Below are 17,414 nucleotides of genomic sequence, written 5' to 3'. Positions count from 1 at the left end.
GTCACAAGCTAATCTGTGAAGACACAAGCTATAGATCCACAGAGGGCTGTTAATGAAAGATAAATCTAGCAGTATAGGCTATGAGCTTGGATGTGTTCTTATAGACTTGTTAAGGTTGGTTTGAAATGATAATGTTCTGCTATGTTCCACCATCTGCTCCTCTTCCCCCGTGGCCGTGGAGTGGACCCAGTCCTGGAAAGGAAGGAGAAGATCCACTCCAGCAAATGGAGACAGAGGAGCGAGAAGGATCTCCACGCAGCCCAGCATTGTGACATAGTTCCACTCTGGCCCCATTTCAAGCCTGGAGCACAAACCCCTATTGCTAAAAGTCCAGGTAAACATTAAAATATTCCCACAACTGACTTTTGGACATTTTTGGCAAATGGAAAAATATGTTCCCAATGTCCTAGTGAGGGCTAGTGGCTGGTGTAAACTATGATCACTGGAAAGTCTGTCCTAAAGGTCTTGTTATTCTTATGACCATGGCAGCTCCATCTAGATTTTTGTACATGCTCTTTCCCAAAGGAAGAAACAAGAGAGCAAGTTTGACACATCGACATACATGTTTTTGAAGCTGCTATCACAATAAATGAAAGACCTTATCTGTGAACATGGAGACAGTATCAATGGTGAATTTTAACCTGACGTTTGGCTAATTTCTGGTTCAGAAATGCTATCATATGGCTACTATCGAGTAAAGCAAATTTGTGTACCAAAAAAAAATCATTCTTCACCGTCAATGGGACAGCTCCAAGAGTGTCTCTTGATGCCATCACCAATCAGTGATGGAGCCGCCTTTATAAAAGGTTATACACACAAGTACTGAGTTTACAAGTAAATCCAAACCAAGGCTGAGTTACAAGATTATCTTGATGTCATAATTATGTTTACATTGATCTTCAATGATATCATCTAAATTCATGGATATAGAATATATTTCTATAGCTATAAATAATTTTTATCATTACCTAAAGTATCAATGCTGTAAATACTAGTTTGATTTATTTTGTCATAATTCTTACAAATCAGGATGAAATAAAATACTAATTTCATAAACGTGGCCCCTGGTTCCCCGCTGTCTAACTTTGGGAGAGTTGATCATGTTCACAGCTATCATCTGAATGAATACAATTAATCACAAGGTGTGTCTCCACTGTAAAAATCCCCCTTTTTTGTCTCCAAAAACCCTCATTCCGTCATGTTCCAGCAGCGGTCAGCTAAGGTCAGAGCAGAGAGCACTTTTGGGCCCATTCACAGACAGAAGTTCTCTCTAAAGGGGTAAATCCAGCCTTAAACATTTGTGCCTACGATGTCGGGACTATTCAGGCTTGGTTTTTGAACAGGAACAATTGCATCTCTTACAGATGGTAACGAGATTCAACATTCTCTTGTAAGATGTTGGCGACGTCAAGATCATTCTTGCGGCTGCTTCACTGACGACGAACGGGAGACCCACTTGGTTGGTGACTGCACCCACAAATAGGATATATTTTTATCATATGGCTCATATAAACGGTTCTTCCAAGTCTGAAATAAAGCACAAACACATACTATGAATGTACAATTAGCAGCCTAAATATTGTCAAGAGAAGCTCCAGGAAGCATTTATCTACGGCGCCACAGGTTTGAGTGTCATTCTTAGTTTATTGGCTTTGGAAGACGGATGTTCACGTTCAGCAAATATTAAATGGCCTGTCCTAAACCATAGGAGTGAAATATCTCTATCGTCGCTATGCATTATTTATCAGAAGAGTATCAGTGGTGCCTACACATACAGCAGCATGGCTGTGCTATGATGCTCTTTATCGGGTAGTGCGACCGGCTCTTCTGACACCTACTGGCTGTACAGTATAGCACACTGCCTGGTGAAACATGCTATGCACACAGCTATAAAGTACTGTGTGATGTCTTATAATAGTATGAGCTATAAACTATATAAAATAAATACAAATTAGCCATACAAAATAAAAATAAATAAAAAAAGAGGCTAGTTATTGATATAAAACAGATTAGATAATTTAGTCTGGTTATTGATATAAAACAATTTAGTATGGTTATTTATATAGGGCATATGAAAAGTTATTTGTGATAAGCCCAACTATTAGATTCAATTAAAATGTATCGTCATTGTACAGCACAACAACGAAGTTGGCACCTAACCAGAGTGCAAGCAGCACAGTGGCGTAGTGGTAACACTGTCGCCTCGCAGCAAGAAGGTCCAGGGTTCGATTCCCGCTTGGGGACCAGGTTTCCGCGATGCCAGGTACCCAGGTGGGTGATCTCCCAGGCCTTTCTGTGTGGAGTTTGCATGTTCTCCCCGTGCATGTTCTCCCCCCCCCCCATAAGAGAAACCCAATGGAAAAACATGCACAACAACAGATCGCTAACGCTGTCGCGTCCGGAGGGCAGGAGCACTTGGATGGTCCCTGGGCGTGGCTCATGCCACAGCCCTCGTCTGCTCCCGGCTGCCCTTGGGGGGAAAGGATGACGGGATGGTTAAGCGCAGAGGAGTATCGCATCGGCGATCCTAAAAAAGACAATGCATGCGTGCGTGTTAAAAACTAACCACTGTGTGTGCCGCTAAAACATTGAGTGTTGTTGCATGCCGAATAAAGACCTCTGCGACAGGTCCTGCATTATTATAATATATATATGTGTGTGTAATGAAGCTACTGTGTAAATATGCTAGTCAAATGTATGTACAGTATTGTTATGTACAGTGATAAAAGTATAAATACACTATGGTAGTGAGCCATAGTCAGTGGTATGTATACATACATGGTATAATAAAGAGTAGGTATGGGATATATAGATAAAGTATGCAACGTGCAGAGTGGGTATGTACTGTATACAGGTGGTATATATGCAGATATATTCATACATATAATGCATTGTGACTAACATCCTTATATTTAAAAGATGTACCCTTAAATAAACAAACATACAAACAATATCTTATAATGAAACACAACACAGCCATGTGATATTTTCCCATTTTAATGCATCATATTGCATATATATATTTATTTTTTTACAATTGTATATCATATCAGTTAAACAAATTACAAAAAGCAGCTATGAAAGCCATAATGTACTTTTAACTCTCATAACAATAATAATAATGATGATAATAATAATAATAATAATACTACTACTACTACTACAGGTTTGTTTCTATGTCGGCAGAGCTGAGCTGAGCTGGGGACTAGGGGAAAGTAAAGACATGTGTTAGTAAAACAACAACAAAAGGAAGTCCATCTATTTCTTTACAGTTTAAGGCGCTTGTGACTTGTCAAAGTAAACAGTATCCAAAAAAAAGAAAAAAGAATCCCATAAGAGCCTAGTGCATTATGAACCATTCCCCAATAACTTAATAAGCACTAACAGGTGTAATATGTAGTTGACACTCTTTCTGAAAAACATTGTTGAGTGGAAATCTTGTTCCCCCCCCCCCCATTAGGGCTCAATACTAATTAAGGAGTTTGAAATGGCTTTTTACTCAATATACTCAGTATAGCTGCCTGCTATAAGGACATCTTAGCATCAATCTACACTGATTTGATGTTAGACTGATATGTTAATACAGAAAATATTATTTACACTTTAATTAAGGCACCCATCTATAAAAGTACTGTAAAATACAATCACAAAGAGTGGTTATTATAGCACAACATCTCATGATGTCATGTATGTATAACCATACTAAATGAAAATAAATTAAAATGTAGTTTGCATTTCTTCTTTTTAATTTGTTTCATAACATGTGATAAGCCTGTTACAAGAGCTTCTAAAGGTTCATACACTTTAATAATGCATTATAATCTCTTATAGTTATATGCCTTAATTAAAACCCATTGAAACCGGGAAACACATTTGTGTGTATATGCAGGCTATATAATGCATTATTAGCAGGCATTTTAGGTCTAAATGGGTTAAAGCGTAAGCAAAATATTTTCACAGGCACTTAAGATAGTATCTGGCACACTTATTTCATCTGCTAGTGCTCGGTCATTTTTGCAGTTTAGGATCTCTCCAGTTCTGACTTCCCCCCCTTTAGAGGATAACCGCCATTTTTGATACTGTAGGTTCTTCTATTTCATCCTTATCTTCATATGTGTTCATCTACCAGACCCCCTTATCCCTCCCTCGTTAGCCGTTTTGTGCAGAGTCACCCCTTCCGTAGGCTTACAGTGTATTTCAAATGTACCGTAAACACTTTGTGGATACTCCGAACCACATCTGATGGAAATAGCACGCTATCCGCTGGTTCTACACTGTTGACCTCTAAAGTTGCTTCATTGTCTCATAAAAGAGAGCTTCCTTCCTCCCTATCTTCTCATGCTAGACTGTGGAACAGTGAAGCAACTTTAAAAAAGATCAACAGTGTAGAACAGTGGTTTTCTGAATGCCCCCTGGGGGGTGGTACTGCCCCTGTTGAGAAACCCCAGTGTAGAACCACATGTTACAGTGGCATGCCATTTCCATCAGCTGTGGCGAGTTTAGAGAAATCTACAAGGTGCTGAAAGTATAAATTTTCAGATAAACTGGAAATCTATCTTTATCCATATAAAGGCTCTGAAATATCTACAATTGAAAAGCATATGGAAACAATAGTCTGATGAACTCAAGGACCTACATATAAAAATGGCGAGTTATCCTTTAATAAAATGGAATTGACTAGAATCTTAATTATTCTCTCACTGTCCCAGTAAGGATCTGTGAAATACAACAACGTTGGCACATATTAAATATGGCACTGTTAAAAAAAAGTAACCATTCATATTGCCGGTTACGGCAAAGGGCCACTGCACCATAAGATTATTAATAATAAAATAAGACTCCATAATAAAAACCCAGCATCGGTTTTCAGTCACAAGTGCTTTTTTTTTTTTCTTCTTTTCAAATATTAAAAAATATGTCTAGTATGTCATATGTATCACAAACTGGACTATTATTGGCAGTGAAGAAAATAGAAAAATCACATAAAAAAAGCACTTTAGGTCACCATCTGAGTAATATATTGTAAACAAAAAACAAAAAAAGTCTGTTGTAAAAAATAGAGGGTTCGGGTGAGAATTCTGGCAGGCAGGTATTGCGGATTGCATTGAGGCACACAGAAGGCATGGAAGCAGGTTTTCATTAACTCATAACTCATATTGTAGTCACACGCACAACCGGGAATGGGACCTCTTCCGTTCCCCCTTCACTCAAATTCCATTACATTCTTTGTACATTGCGTACATCGGTAATTGCAAATACAATCTCTCCCAAGCTGTGACCGGCTCCCCTTCATTTCAAATAAATGGGTCACGTGAATGGCTGTACAGTATATGCTAGGCAGCAAAAGTGCAGAATCTGCGAGGGGGGGGGGTTAGAGACTGCCGGCCTGGTAGTTAGAAAGACTGTCCAGTAACCGGAAGGTCGTAGGTTTGATTCCAACAACCCTGTGTGGAAGTGTCCTTGAGCAAGACATTGAATCCCCCCCCCTACCTTAATCCAGGGTTGCCACAAACGGGCTGAGGGCATGCTGAGCCCTCTGATGAAACGCATCTATGTGTGTCTCAGAGGGATCATGTTCCAAACAATATAATTCCTAAGTACATTGTGTGGAATATTGAGATGGAGTGCTGCTCACACACACTCAGGACTTGATGAATTCCCACTAAGGGAGGAACGTTGTCTGTTTTTTTTCGCTTTAAATACAAAATGTGTTTTTACGGCCTCTGATTGCTCTTCTGTTATTGGATTCTACTCAAACCAGCATTGGACGCAAGATATACAAATGAACAACTTTCATTGTTTATTCTTTCTGGGATCAAATTTAAATGGACCAACCCCCCCCCCCCCCAAACATTGAGTCTTGTAATGAATTTGACTGAATGGAAGCAAAAGTAAGGCCCATACCTTAAAACCAAATATAAATATGAAATCACAGCTGGATTACACACTGGGATGGTGGATGGGGGTTCATATGACGACCCGGGAGTGTCTCAGTTGAGCAGCTCCAGGTAGGTGATGGGCACTTTGCCCTTCTGGTTACCCCGCTCACCCATCAGCCAGTCGGAGTCCATGCCTGGCACACTGCTCACCATGATCACCTGGAGCAGGGAGGCAGAACCAGAGGGATGAGTGAGGTCACGACGGGGAGGAAAAGAGACGTTTCGATGAATGTTCTGTCAAATGATGTTCTTGAATGTGTGAAGAGATCAAGTTTGACTGCTTCAAAGTTTTGAAGGCCTTGAAACCATCCCATAATGTCTCCATGGATTTTTACTGTAAGTACAATTTATTTAGATTTTTATAATTCATGGTATAATCAATTATATTATTTGTATACTTGAATTTAGACATTTGAATACGACTTCAAGTTTACACACACTGGTCACACGAGTGGTGAATTGCAAAATACATTGCCATATCAAATCACAATAGCTGAGGTATTGCGGAATATTAACACTTTCAGAGCCGGCAGGGGGTGTCGTCCTTTACGTGGTGGATGCCAGCATCCACTTCAATGATAGCGTTAAAAACGTATACGGTAATCTATGTCTTAAATTATGGCTATGTGTCTAATCTGCCCGTCACTTATCAATGACTTGTTTGCAGTCAACATTGTCGAAACGGATTGTTTTTTAATCTGTTCATTTCCGTTTTATAGCATTTCGAAAAGCTATAGTTTTCTCGAAAATTTCAGGAAAATAGAAAGATTCCGTCAAAAAACGACATTTACTGGAATATTCTCGAATACACTAGAAACGTTGTAATTTTTCGGCCTATTTATGAATCGTTTTCAAATAAACGATTATCGATAGTATATGTGTACTTATGCACGCTATAGAAGCGAGCTGAGAAATCGATTCTCTCATTTCTTGATCAACGTGCACACACACACACGGGGCACGCTGTTATCTCAGTGAAAATAGCTCAGATTATCCTAAAACTGGTAACATAGACTCCAGTCCTTACCTTAGATCAGATGTTCTCCAAAAAGATTATTCCAGTTCCTGATCGCCATTGGCTACTGTAAATATATATTCCAGGTTATTTTCCATCTCGCGATCACTTCCCTGTTCATCAGATCCCTCGCCAGCATAGTGGAGCGAGGAGGCTCCCCCCCCACACATCCACCAGTGTAATCGAATGGGGTGCAGTTACACAGGGATAGACGATAGGGGGCGGTATTTTCCCATTGGAACTCAGAGAGAGGCTGCTGTACTAACGGGAGGCTCGGTTGATGAAATATGAATTCAGATCGCTAATAAAAATAAAAAACGATATTTAGCGTTGTCGGCTCTCAACGGGGGGCATGAACTAACGATAAATCTCGTCGTCGGCATTGAAAGTGTTAAGAATGGCAATAACGACTAGAGCAACGACAAGAGCTGCGTCACCCAGTCAGACCCACCTCGTCAGCCAGCAGGGAGAGCTCGCTGCTGCCTGCCGCGTCGTAGTCGTAGAGCACGCGGGCCCTGCGGCTGCCACTGGAGCTCCGCAGTTCACTGAAGCCCCCCGAGGCGACCGCCGCTCCCCCGCGCCCCGCGGAGGGGTTGGGCAGGGAGGCTGACACAGGGATGGTGGGTACTGAGATGCTGGCCGACGACTGGTTGTTGTTGCAGAACGAGGAGGGGAAACTGGAGGGGGGAGGAACGAAAGAGGTGTTACCGGACGGGCCCGTGCGGTGTAGACACGGAGGGGGAACAAATGGTTAATACTATAGACCAGCGGTTCTCAAACTACGGGTCGCGACCCAAAGTGGGGTCATGGGTAGGTGACAGTGGGGTAGCAGATTTGCAAGTAAAATAAATTGATAACAGTGCTGTAATTAAATGTTCTAATAAATATGCATGATCAAGTTCAACAACGTGTGCTTTTATTTTTATATTCCTTAATTCCATGTCGAAATTACGCAATACATTAAGTGTGGGGTCACCAAAAGAAATCCTAAATAAAATGGGGTCGTGGTATAAAAATGTTTGAGAAACCCTGCAACGCTATAGGGAGGTGTAGTCTGACATCACTGGTTGTTCCACCCGTATAGGGATTTATCATTGGGAAAATGGATTATCGGCTATTGTAACAATTCTGCCGCATGGAAATTGAAAAGCTTTCCATTGTTGCAAAACATTTGTTCCCTTCTATCACTAACATTATTATTTAAGCATTTTTGGTTGAAATAAAATTTGGCGATTTTTTTTTATGCGAATATTTTCATGTTGAGCTATAGATTGTGGATGAATAAGCACAGCAAGGTACACCATGGTTAATGCTTTATTTGTTTTAAACGAGACGATTTAGAAATGGGCAATGAGGAAATACATTGCGTTGGACAGACGGTGGAACACGAAAAACGGCAATGACGTAACCACTACACCTCCCTATTGATATTTAACACCCCCACTTCCCCACATCTTCAAACTCTGCAGAGCATCACTTCTCTGTTTTAAATAAATCACACTACACATTTCCAGCGTTGTAATCAACATGTTTTTTTAAGATGCAAAGCACCTCATAGACCCGGGATTTCACTCGAGTAAGTGTGAATGTGAAAAGATAAATAAATAATATATACCACACACACACATATATATTAGTGCTGTCAGGCGATTAAAAAAAAGTATCTAATTAATTACAGGATTTGTAATTAATTAATCACATTTTAATCGCATAACCATTTTAGACCTGATATTCTATAATCATATTTCAAATTGCATGTGTCCGGATGGCAGAATTCAGTACTGTATCTACAAAACCTTCTGTTTAATCATTTTCCATTTATTCATTTGCTTAGATTTTTCAGGTCTGGTAAATTTTTGCATGGTGTTATTCACATACAATTTACACATCATTACAATTTACTCAAGCCTAGTAACAGACACAGTATTTCTGACACTGGGAATACAGTACATTCCCTGAGATCCATAGATCCCTAGAATCAGATACCAAGAACATGCAAATGGACCATTTAAAAAAAAAGTTTGTAAATGTTTATTCTACGTTCTTATGGAATGAATGAGATTTAATTAAAAAAAAAATATCAAAAAATGTCATAACACGATCATTTGCTGTGTAATTAATTAATCTAATTAATGCGATAAACTGACAGCCCTAATATATATATATATATATATATATATATAAATAAATGATTTGATTATCCAAAATAGACTGGGATTGCTCTAAATATCTGAATATTAGCCAGAGGGGAAGGAGACAGGGGTGCCCCACCTGCCCAGCTGCTTTTGCAGATCCACCATGTACTGGTAACACTGTGCGTAGTATGTAGTCTGGGCCTCCACAAAGTCATTCAAGCAGCGCAGGTGGTGTGCCTGGTGACCAGAGACGGGACAATTCAAAACGAGAGAATAAATGATAATACATGAATAGTTTAAGACATGGTATTGCAACTGGGAAAATATATCCATAAGGAAATATAGACGGGAGCACGTACGTGGGTGCTGCTGACGCCTTCAAGGAGCAGTCGAGTGATCTCTGCCTGGCGGTCAAACTCGCTCTGGGTCATCCGCAGATCCTGCTCTGCCTAGAGAGAGAGCACACGCATACAGAAAGCACTTGAAGATTTGCGTTTGCAGAATGCACTGGGAACGTATGGCATTAACACGGTCACAAAAATCTACATATTAAATTAAGCATATTAAGATCTTCCCCACGTCCAGCCTTCCCCCTATATTCAAACAGCAGTGGTGGGTCAACAAGTGGTTTGCTACCACTTTTTTAAGAAGAATATGAAGTTAAATATATTTAAAGGTGCTATAGATAACACTTTTACATAGAGTAATCATAAAAGAAAAACCCACAGCTTTTAGAAAGGTGTGGGGGAAAAAAGGACTGCTTTTCCGCCCCAAATAATTATTGATTTATCATTTTAAAATGTTTTGCGGGTCCCCATGTGGAATGCACCCGATTGGATAAATTACATGCTGGTGCTCTAGTGCGACATCTAGTGGCTGAATGTTATCTATAGCACCTTTAAATAATATTACAGGCATGAAGAACTGCCAATAATATTTGTAATATTTGCCTTCCCTTGAATTACAATAATTAATTAAGTATCCAAACATGCACGGTTTTAAAATGTTTCAAGCCGAAACTGGGAAATAAACAAAAGAGAACTGAACCAAAACCAGAATCACCACCACAACCAAATATGGGAAACACCATCAGATACTGTATATGAGCCAGTAAAAGATGCATTTCTGAATGCAGAAGGATGTTGGCGTAGGATCTTTAACATTGGGGACTTTAATGTCATAACAGCTAAATGGGGGAGTGGCATCGATGATAGCCTTTGCTTCATTGCTAATGACCAATGGGAATATTAGTTTATACTATATTATATAATAAAAAGTATGTATTTTGATTTAGTTGTACACCTCGAGTGCAAAATGGGGTTAACACACATGTTTTTCTTTTCTATTTAAATAAAAGTCTTGATTGAAAAATACAAAGAAATGTACATTTATTTTTGGCAGGTATTAGTACATAGCTGTACAATATGTCCAGGGGCATGAGGTAACAAGACAAAAAAAAGTTATTCTTCCACTTCACGGGGTCTCAAAAAAAAAATCACACACGCACACAACTGAACAGTGGGTGAAACACAATGTCTGACACGTTTCCTCTTCCTCATATTGAACGACAGGATTTGATAATCAGGCACGGTGGAACAATGGCTCCTAATATGTGTTTACAGTTAAGACATGGAGGAAAAGTCTCATAAACACAAGGCTTGAGTGGCCAGACTGACTAAACACAATGGTTGCTGGAGCTGGAGCCCTAGTACGCTCTCGATGACTTACATCTCTCAGCTCTACAGAAAGAGGGAGAGACATGTGTCATGGAGGAGAGAGAGAGAGAGGGCAGAGCCAAGGGAGAGACCACAGGAGATAGCAGCTGTTGAGACCGCTTGTTGTTTTGGTTGTGGTTTAGTGTGTGTCCGTGTTCAGCTCCGCTCAGTTAAGTTCAGTTCAGTTCAAAGTTGACCCCAACATTCCACTTACCTCCGTCACTTCCTGTGCTCACATCTGCTGCGTTGCGTTAATTTTAATTTTTTTTTTAAACACAGTGACACAGTCAGTAGGAGCCACAGCTGTCGCACAGCCACAGCCAACACAGCACAGCCAACACAGCACAGCCACACCAACAAATCACAGCCACAACACAGTGTGTATGTGTGTGTGTGGACTGGACTGATATGATAATTGTGAGGAGACGTTTTGACTTCGAGACACAAGAAGTGAGGACTATTTAGGGGCCATTTGGACAAACCTCACTTTGAAAACAGAGCTATTTTAGGGTTAGGGGTTAAAGTAAAGTTTAACTTAACCCTCATTTTTTGTGGTGGTCTCAAACATGCCATCTTATGCGACAGGGAAATGTAAATAATAAGGGAATCATGATTTCCTAGGTTGTAACGTAACATTATGATGCAAAAACAAGATTAATACGTTGGCCATTGCGGTCGTGCCATAGCTCATGTGAAGCGATTCAGCAGATGAACAATGTGTGCATGGCATCGACCGAGCATACAGATGAAGATGGTTTCTCACCTTTGAATTTGCTCAAGGGGAAACCGAAGGGGAAATTAAGTTAACCATGAATATGTCGATGATGTCATTGTTTTTCATGTTATCATTTAGCCAAAAGGAGAATACAGTAGCTGGCGTCAGGGTTGGAAAACGACGTACGCTCAAGACGTGTTTCCAGAGATGGCAATTTCCTGTAGTGTTGTTATCCTGCACCTCTAGAAGTTAGGAATGTATGCAGGAATGACTGCAGTCAATGGAAGGTCCTCACAACGTATACCGCATGTGGCACGGGAGTTAGTGCATGCGGTAGTCTACGTCTTCAGACAAAACCACATACTCCACTGCAGACCATATGACACTGTCACGACATATTCCCATGAAAAACAAAAAAAAATCTATTACAACTCAGAATATGTAGGATTAAAAAAAAATTATAATAATAAATGGGGAAGTGGTCAGTTTTAAAATAAGATGTACTTAAGTGGTCTAAAGTTGACTTAGTGATCTTTCTCACTTTCAAATTAGGAACGCATTCCGTTTCCCCCGTGCTGCTGACCTTAAGAGTTCAGCTCGGGTTGATGGTTGTCATTTGGCTCATGGTGCAGCGATGCCCTTGTCGGGGCATCGACACGCTGAAATCCTGAAGGTACGGGACGGTCGCGCCAACAGAACATAGTTTAAAAACAGATATTAAAGGGGAACTGAGGCCAGGCTGAACCCAATGGGACACTACTAAACTAGTAAAAAGAAAATGTTGCTGCAATCTGTTACTGTAAGAACAGTTATTATTGGGCTATACTTCAGAAAAAGGTAGATGTAATTACTTAGTTTATTCAGACACATGTTTGAAGAAAAAAACCTCTTTAAAAAAAAGAGGCTATAACGGTTTTAGGGGCGACAGTGGCTCGGGAGGTAGAGCAGTCGTCTGGCAATCCTGAGGTTCCCGGTTCGATTCCCGCTCCTCCCGGGCAGCGTGTCGATGTGTCCTTGAGCAAGACACTTAACCCCTAATTGCTCCCGATGAGCAGGTTGGCACCTTGCATGGTTGCCTCTGCCGTGGGTGTGTGAATGTGTGAGTGAATGAGTGAGTGAATGGGTAAAATGTGAGTAACAAATTGTAAAGCGCTTTGGATAAAAGCGCTATATAAAAAAGCAGCCATTTACCATTTTAAATTAATTTAATGTCATTTTTTGTCATTTTTTATCCTAGTATGATGGCACGTAAAGGGTACAGGCCAGGCATGGGACATGAAGAATATGAATATGTGAACAGCATTTATTTAGGATGCATATAAAAAAATAATTTGCAGTTTAAGGGGGTTCAAAGTAAAAACCAAACCGCTACAGTAGACTTAGGCAAAACGCGCCACTAAATATCCAATTTACACATGGTCTTTTCATTAGCAATGATCAGTTATTATTGCTAATGAAAAGCCATCATTTCAGTAGAGCTTTACATTTCAGACAGAAGGGGAACAGAAAGGGTCACTAAAGCCCTGGGAGGTGATCCAGTCTGCCTGCCGCGGGTTCTTTACACGGCTTAGTGAGACTGCAAGGAAAGTCCCGGGGCGACTAAAACAAAAAATGTCAAGGACCTGAAACTTTCACGTCTAATATAAGAGGATCATCCAGTCACATGTTAGCCGAGTGTTTTGGAGCCAGGAGAACTATAAAGATGATGTCAACTTTCAGATTTTCATTTGCCCCTCGTGTCAAAGGGAGTATTTCAGGCTAATAATACCAAACCAATACCTGAAATAGTCTTAACGCATTTACCATACTATTCTGAACTGCGTAGGACCCTTCACCTCGGCTCAGCTCCATTAACACGGAAACACTACTAAACATTGTGACGCCATGTTGACAGTGTCGCCATGTGACACGAGAATCTGACAAGGTGTCATTGTAGATCAAAATCTCTGAAAGATTATACATGGCGTAATACGGGAGGGTGGTGGTTTGTTCCCATTTCTTCTACAAAGATCTGATACAAAAGAAAGGTTCCACAGGACAAAGGCACAAGCAGAGAATAAAACAATGAAGACAACCGAAGAAGAGGGAGTGATGGAATGAAAACATTTGCAGAGAAAAGGGAACTGTGTGCAGTGACTGAGTGTGGGTGAGAAGTGTTGGCCGCAAGTTGTGTAACTTGCTGCAACGTCAAGGCAGTCGTGACTTGCGTGTCTTAGACAGAAGGCCAGAGGGGACTACGCCCAGATAACCTATTGACATCCCTGAGAGGGAAGTGATTTTCACTTTGGAGAAGGAGTTTCTCAGCAACGCTGTTCGTCATCGGGCCGCATTATGGCGGCAACATGTTTGTTCTTCATCATGTCCAGAAACTAGGCTGCTTTGACACGCATGTGAATGCGGAAAAGGAGGAAGACTTTAGATCAAGAAGGAATGAAGCCATTGTATTCGCGTGTGTGTGGTGGTCCATGTGTGTGTTAGGGCATGGCGATTAATTGAGTTTAAATTTCAATGATTGATTCTGGCTTCCCACGAAACAAGATAATCGAGATAAACCGATTATTTAGTAAATTGCAGCAGGTTGTATCAGTGAGCGCAGTACAACATAATTGGTGATATTTATCATTTTTATGTATTATTTGTTTTATATATATATTCCCCACTTATTTATTTTCTTGGTTATTTCTTGGTTTTTCCAGTTAAATTATATTTAAAGTTCAACGTCAATTGTGTTCAAAAGAAACACCAGTGTCTTTTTGATAACTGATTTCAATATCAATCAAAACAATCGTGATTATGATTTGCCATAATCGAGCAGCCCTAGTGTGTGCGTGGGTCTGTGTGTGTGTGTTCTCACCACAGCTCTAGCGTCAGCCATCCTGGCTTTCTTTAGCCGGGTCTTGGCAGCATCCAGATCCAAGCGCTTGACCTGCAGTAGTTTCCGTTCTTTCTGCACACACAAAAAAAAGACCCAAAGCAGATTAGGCAGACTCCTCATCTTGGCAACAGATTTTTAGATTTAACGTGCATACAAAACACCATATCTCTACAGTGAAATGGAGGGGGTGGGGTTGAAGAAGCGGGATTAGTGCTATGGTGTTATTTTACTAATAAATATAACTAATATACATTATTTCAAATGGGGATTTTCACTGTGTAAATCATGAAATTCAAGAAACGTTTTTAATAAAAAACGTACGTTTTAATAATAATAATAAACAATAATGTCTCAGGCGCGTCTGACACAGGTGAGCTTCATCTGTGCACAGAGACCGGCAAACGAAATTTCTAACGGAAACCCATTGGGGGGTGCATCAGCTAGGTCGGGAGGTGACAGGGGGTGCACGGCCAAAAAAGTTTGGGAACCGCTGTATTAAGGGAATGGGCGTGGCCGCGTGGGTAATCCAGTGGTTTTTGAGGGAACTCTTTTTTTATTTTTTATTATTATTAACGCCAAGTAACACAATTTTTGTTACTGGAATAGAAATCTCTCTGAAATCTCTGAAGATGTGGAGCATGGTGGAGTATTGATTGATTGAAAACTTTATTAACAGATTGCAGAATGGGTACAATACAGTACAGCTCAATACACACAATTGTTAAGGGGATGCAGACCAGAGAACGTCTTTAAGGTGGGTTCTATGGATAGTATGCTTAACGTTAGCACGGAAAGTTGGTTGCATTAGAATACAGCTAGCTTAGCATTATCTAAAAGATAAAAACAGAGGTTCACATTTGTGGATTTCCAAATTGTGCCAACAACATGTAGCGTTCATAAGCTATTGATACGGATATGCCGTTCCACGAGCATGCTCCAGGCGGAGTGAAGGTAATAATGTAAATATTACAAATGTTAACCGAATGTTTTGACTGACAATACACATTTAAGATATATACAGTATATTGGTATATTGCTGTGCATTGTTATTGCTGCTGCCATATGCACTTTAAGATGCATTCTAAAAATAGCACTACTCAAGTACTACTCGAGTAATTCATGCAAGTACTCAATCTGGGAAAACATTGTGCCCATCTCTATTATGTATAATATGCATGTAAAAAACCCATAGACACAGTCCATCATTCTGCCCACAGATTTATTACTGGCGATAGCTATGATACATTGTATCCCATATGACAAGGTGGGAGGGTCTTCTCTGGCAGAGTCATAATAAACATTGGTATCGGTTTATCTATAAGGCAATTGTCGGAAAGATACAACCTTATATCGCAATGATGCTGATTGGGACTTTGCACTCTATCTAATCCGCTCAAATGACTGGCTTATGCTTAAAGGGGCACTTTACTAAATACCTCTCACACATCCAAAAACTCTAAACTGTTTTGCACCCATTCATTTGGTTTGACAGATAATTGAGAGTAAATGAGTTTGAATATGGCCACCAGTGATGTCATCGGGGACATTGAATCCTTGTGTTGAAAATAGCAATACCTCGTCTTACAGGGACTGCTACCTTATCATTGCAGGCAGTTGTAGACTGCAGTAGGCTGGTATACATTGAGTATAGGCCACAGAGTTAAAAGTTTGTACAGGATGGGTAATAGAGCCTAGAGTATAGACAATGAGAGCCTATGGTATATAGGTAATTGGGTTCAGAGTTCAGAGTTTATACGGTATGGGGGTGGGGCTGTTATTGTGGGAGAGTTCAGAGAGATGACAGCTGAGGGGAAGAAGCTGTTCCTGAGCCTGTGTGACTTGGAGCAGCTCTGGTCTTTGTGACGTCCACAATGAGCTCCTTGGTTCTCTTGGTGCTGAGGGCCAGCTTGTTGTCAGCGCACCACGCCACCAGGTTATGAATCTCCACCCTGTTGTTGTTGACCACAGTTTGTGTGTCGTCTGCAAACTTGATAATGGTGTTGGCGCCTATAGGAGTGCAGTCGTGGGAGTAGAGGAGGGGGCTTAGTTAGCACACAGCCTCGCGGGACGCCAGTGTTCAGGCTGAGAGGGTGGAGGTGGTGAGATTATCTATTCTAACAAACTGGGGTCTGTTGGTTAATAAGAAGTATTGAGTTGCAGACAGAGGGGTTAATGTCGAGGTCCTTGGTGTCCACAAGGTCACCAAGTTTGGAGATGAGTTTGGAGGAGATGATGGTATTGAATACTGAGCTAAAGTCGATGAACAGCATTCTCACACGGGAGTTGCTCTCATCCAGGCGGGAGAGGGGGGTGAATGTAGCGCTGAGGAAATGGCGTCCTCCATGCTCCTGTTCTCACAGTAGGGCGAATTGGTGTTTATCCAGTGAGGGTGAAAGGCCAGATTTGAGGTGAGCCAGAACCAGCTTCTTCGAAGCACTTCATGATGTTGGGGGTGAATGCAACAGGGCGGAAGTCATTGAGGCTCGTGGCAGAGGAGGGTTCGTTGTTGGCACGATGGAGCACGTTGGGACAACTGCTCGTGCTAGTGATGTCGGTTAGGAGCTCGGTCAGCTGCTCAGCGCAGCTCCTGAGCACACGGCCGGGGGATGCCATGAGGGCCAGCTGCCTTACGTGCATTAGTCCTGCTCAGTGCAGTAGCTCAGTATCACTGTCGGGAATCACGCCATTAAGCCTGGATCCTGTGAAAATCAGGACGTTGCAATCCTTAATCCATTTATGATGGACGATCCGCAGCTCATCCATTTTCTTCGCCAGAGGCCACGCGTTAGCGAGGAAGATAGCATAACATAGTAAACTATATTGAAAGGCTAAATGTGATTTTTCACGCTGCATACCCCATTGACTTTCACTAGTATTCCTGTGTTAAAGATGACTGTGTGACAAATCAGACACGCTTCTTAAAAGGGCAATGACACCCATTTTAAGAATTCATACATGTTCTTCCTGTGCCCCAGGAGAGTTCTGTTAGTATTTGTGAACATGCACCACTCTCTCTTGAA

General features: G+C 41.0%; 1 protein-coding gene across 1 annotated transcript in view; it reads right to left on the bottom strand.

The window, feature by feature from the left end:
- Positions 1–2,987: 2,987 nt before the first annotated feature.
- The window catches only part of sh3glb1a (SH3-domain GRB2-like endophilin B1a), a 32,422-nt gene continuing 17,995 nt past the window's right edge, over positions 2,988–17,414 (bottom strand). The window contains exons 5-9 of the mRNA XM_084326644.1: positions 14,374–14,466; positions 9,449–9,538; positions 9,226–9,326; positions 7,406–7,631; positions 2,988–6,098 (exon numbers count right to left, since the gene is read on the bottom strand). Coding sequence (XP_084182770.1) covers positions 5,991–6,098; positions 7,406–7,631; positions 9,226–9,326; positions 9,449–9,538; positions 14,374–14,466 — 618 coding nt within the window. The 3' untranslated portion in view covers positions 2,988–5,990. The remainder of the gene's footprint in view (positions 6,099–7,405; positions 7,632–9,225; positions 9,327–9,448; positions 9,539–14,373; positions 14,467–17,414) is intronic.

Source organism: Notolepis coatsorum, assembly GCF_963971535.1.
Source record: "Notolepis coatsorum genome assembly, chromosome: 12".
Classification (NCBI taxonomy): Eukaryota; Metazoa; Chordata; class Actinopteri; order Aulopiformes; family Paralepididae; genus Notolepis; species Notolepis coatsorum.
This window is presented reverse-complemented; position numbering and strand designations above follow the sequence as displayed.